Here is a 3,721-nt window from a genome sequence, read left to right on the forward strand (position 1 = left end):
CCAACCGCAGAACCCTGCAGCCTCCCCGCTAATTAATTCAAACGAGCCCCTTGCATCCCCAGGCAGGGAGGCAGCAGCCAGGGCTGATGAGATACAGGTCCCCCGAGCGGCTCCTCAGCGCAGAACAAAGAGAGCTCGGAGGCGCTCTCCGGGCCCGCGCTCTGCCCCTGGTTTTGCAGGGGAGAGGAGATGGGAGAGCAGCGCGGGTTTCTAGCAGGACAGGGCTGAGGCGCAGGAGGAAGGGGGGCAGCACGCAGCCTGCGGGCAGGGAACATGGGGCGGCGGGTGCTCACTGATCCCATGGGTGCCTGCAGCCCCGCCGGGGTGGGCGGGGAGCACAGGCTCTCCTCCTCTGCTCTTGCGTGGGGCAGAGGGACAGACCAGATGGCAGCGCACAGGGAGACACTGCTCTGAAAGGATCCGACGGTGAATCATCCTCCTGCCAAGGCTTCTCCCCCGCGACGGGCTCCGTGGTTTCCCTCCAAGGCTCTCGCCGAGGGAGCGAGCAGGAGCCTCATGGGGCACTGCAGGGCGATGCCCCCCGGCTGTGCGGGTGCTGCCCCTCCACAGGGGGAAGCTGAAAACCTCCAACTGAGCTCTCGTGGGGATGCATGACAGCTTTACTGGCTGCTGCTCTCCCGAAGGGTAACGCCGTTCTGCTGCTCCTTCACCTGTGCGAGGGCCAAAGCTAGGCTGGCTGGGATGTTAGCAAATGGAGCCAGGCGTGCGGATCCCTCAGGCAGCTTGGAAACACCAACCTTTAGGCTATTATTAAAGCACGTTAATTACCAAGTGCTTATTGATCCTGGCTTTCCAACCCTCCCTAGCTCCTGATTGCACCTCTAATCACGGCAGGCTTGGTGATGGGAGAGCTGGCCCTGGCCGGTTTGTGGCTGAAGCTCAAGGGCTGATGTTTGGCAGTTCCTTGGTGCACATCTGGACACAGACCTGCCTGCGAGCCTTTGCTCATGAGGGCTTTGCAGCGCGTCCTTTCCTTTCTCCTGACTCTCTCCTTCGCCAGCTTTTTTCTTCCTGTCTTTCCTCCGCTCGCCCCTGCAGCGGTGTTTCCCCTCTGCTTGTTTCCCTCCCAACCGCAAAGCAAGGACCAATTCCAGTGGTGGGTCGCAGCCCTGTCCCTCCTTGCTCCCAAGGGATCCCAGGCACAGCAGCCAGCAGCCACCTTCCCACCCTGAATCCCACAGGCCCTGGGGCTGAAAATTGCTGGGTGCTGAGCACCCCACAGCCGCACGGGCTCCCAGCCAGGCATGGCGCCTGCAATCAGCCGGAGTGCCCCCATCGTCCTGGTCACTCACACTCCAGATAATTACTTATTTGACTAAAATAGCTGCTGTCACTGCAGCCATCAGTTGCTTCCGTGACCGAAGGGAAGTGGCATATAAATCACAGCTCACGGGCCGTGTCTGGACACCACAGGGACAGGTGAGAAATAAAGGCCAGATAGCTCAGGTCTGGGATCTGCCTGGAGAGTAGGGAATGCCCCCGGCTCACCAAAAAGAACTCGATCCCAAAGGCAAAGCCAGACCCATTGCTCCACACGTGCGTTGTTTCAGTCTATTAACTCATGAGCCATAAAATGTTCCCGTGTCTGGGTGCACACACCGACAGCGCAAGGGAAAACACCCCAAACCATCCAGCTCCGCCCCTCACTACCTCCTTGCCCTTGCAGGACTTGCCTGCGTGAGCAGGAGCTTTCCTGCGCATCCCGAGGCACCCCACGCCAGGGCTCTACCCTGCCCAGTCGGAGCCTCGACGCTCCCGTCGGAGCCTCGTTGCTCCAGCACATGTCCCACTTCCAGCCCTGTGACCTCCCGCTCTGCCAGTCCCACACGGCTAAAGGAAGGGGTGAGGAGGGACATCCCACCCGGGGGATCGCGCTGTTACAGGTCAAAAAGCTGCATCCGACCCTGCTGCCCAGAGGCTGACAGTTGCCAGACCCAGTATGCGGGGTCCTCGTTAGCCCCAAGGCTGGACCCGGAGCGGGGTGACCCCCGTTAGGAGGAGCAGATGAGCTCAAGACCCAGCCAGCTCTCTCCTGAGCCTGCCGGTTGATGCCACCACGGGGGGTTCCCATATTTCCACGTCTGGCTACAGCCGCCATCGAGAGCCCCAAGTCCAAAAGATGAAGGTTCAGGGCTCTGTACTAATTACACCACCCAAGCCGGGCACCTCAAGTCACTTCTCAACGTCTGCCCAGCGGCACTACATCCCCATCGGGCAACCGGACTCAGGAGGCTCCAGCCCTTCTCAAACAAACTCCTCAAAGGCCATCGCATGGCAGCAACCACCAGCGCAGGTTTTCGGTGCTCCATCCCCAAACCACACAGCGTCCCTGCCACCGTTCCTCTGGGCCTGCCCGGCTCCCATCGTGCCAGCAGTCTCCTGCAAAAGGGCCCACTCTCCTCCGGAGCCAGGCGCCTCGCTAATGAATTTCTGGCCAGACATGAAGAGTCCTCAGGAATGTTAATAGTTTGCTGGAGGATAAGCAAAAGATTTGGAGAGATTTACACCGACTTTCATGTGACAGCCACGAAAGTGGCTCAAACCCTTCCGTTTCTTTACGTGGGGGTGGAGGGAGGAGGCTGCCCCTGCGTCTGCAGCGTTCGCAAGTGATGGGGAGCACGAAACGCAGGCAGCTCCTGTGGGAGCCGCATCGGGGCAACCACGTAGGGTTTGCGTCTCCTCTGCCTCCCCTGGCCTCACCATTTCTGGCAGGGAATTTCTTCCAGGGCCAAAGAGAGAGCCTGGAGGAGGTGGTGGGACGGGGGCTGCAGAGCTGAGCACCCCGCTGGCATAGGACCCGGTCAGCCCCTGGGCCACCATGCCCCCTCCACCGCTGGCACCTGGCCGGGGCAGGCTGCTATCGCGCTCAGCGTCTTACCTTCACGTATTCACTGCCAGACTCCAGGCCATCGTGGTGGCTAGAAGGAAGGGGAAAAATAAAAATACATAAGTAAAGGGCAGTAAGTCGTGACAGGTCAAAGGCGGTGGTGGCACAGCTCGGGGGAGCGGGGGTCTGTGCTCCTTGCCTTCCCATGGGGCCAAAGGGCATGGCCATGTTTTTGGGACAGGTTCCCAGGGCCCCAGCACTTGTTCCTGCCCGCTCCGTGCCCACTCTGAGCACAGGGCTTAGCCTCCCTAATGCAATCAGGGAAGAATGAGGCCTTTTTAGAGGATCTCTTCCCAAATCGGCTTGGGACCGTGTGAGCTGAGCCGGGGAGACCCAGCGGCCAGGCTGGGGTCCCCGTGGGTCACGGTGCCGGGGGGTGCATGCCGAGGTGGGGGGCCCTGTGCCCTGTTCCCCGGCAGAGCTGCATTCCCAGTAGGTGGCTGTTGGGACACGCCACGCAGACAAGCGTTTCTGACTGTCTCTCTACGGCCTCGTGCAACCCTGCAGAAATCAAACTCTCACTGAAGCCAGGGGTGAACTGCGATGTCCTGGCTGAGACTGCAAGATTTGTCCTCCCAGCATACAGACAATAGAAACTCCCATTCTCCTTGGTGACATGTTCGCTCTTAGCCCTACTGACAACCAACCCAACAACCCTGAGACGCAGCTGATCTGGCAGCTTCTTTGCCATCATTTCATGGGGGATGCAGATGGCCCCTGCTCTTTCCTGAGCACGTAGAAATGCCGCTACTGCTTTTTGTGCTCTTGTAGGTTGAGGTACGCGTCTGTATGGATGAGTCCAAGGGGAACAAC

The 3,721-nt window shown here is 59.9% G+C and overlaps 1 protein-coding gene across 1 annotated transcript in view; it reads right to left on the bottom strand.

The window, feature by feature from the left end:
* Positions 1-3,721, bottom strand: part of SH2D3C (SH2 domain containing 3C) — a 34,292-nt gene that overhangs the window by 25,933 nt on the left and 4,638 nt on the right. Inside the window, exon 2 of the mRNA XM_009322210.1 lies at positions 2,900-2,939. Coding sequence (XP_009320485.1) covers positions 2,900-2,939 — 40 coding nt within the window. The remainder of the gene's footprint in view (positions 1-2,899; positions 2,940-3,721) is intronic.

Source organism: Pygoscelis adeliae, unplaced genomic scaffold, assembly GCF_000699105.1.
Source record: "Pygoscelis adeliae isolate BGI_AS28 unplaced genomic scaffold, ASM69910v1 Scaffold114, whole genome shotgun sequence".
In the NCBI taxonomy this organism is placed as follows: Eukaryota; Metazoa; Chordata; class Aves; order Sphenisciformes; family Spheniscidae; genus Pygoscelis; species Pygoscelis adeliae.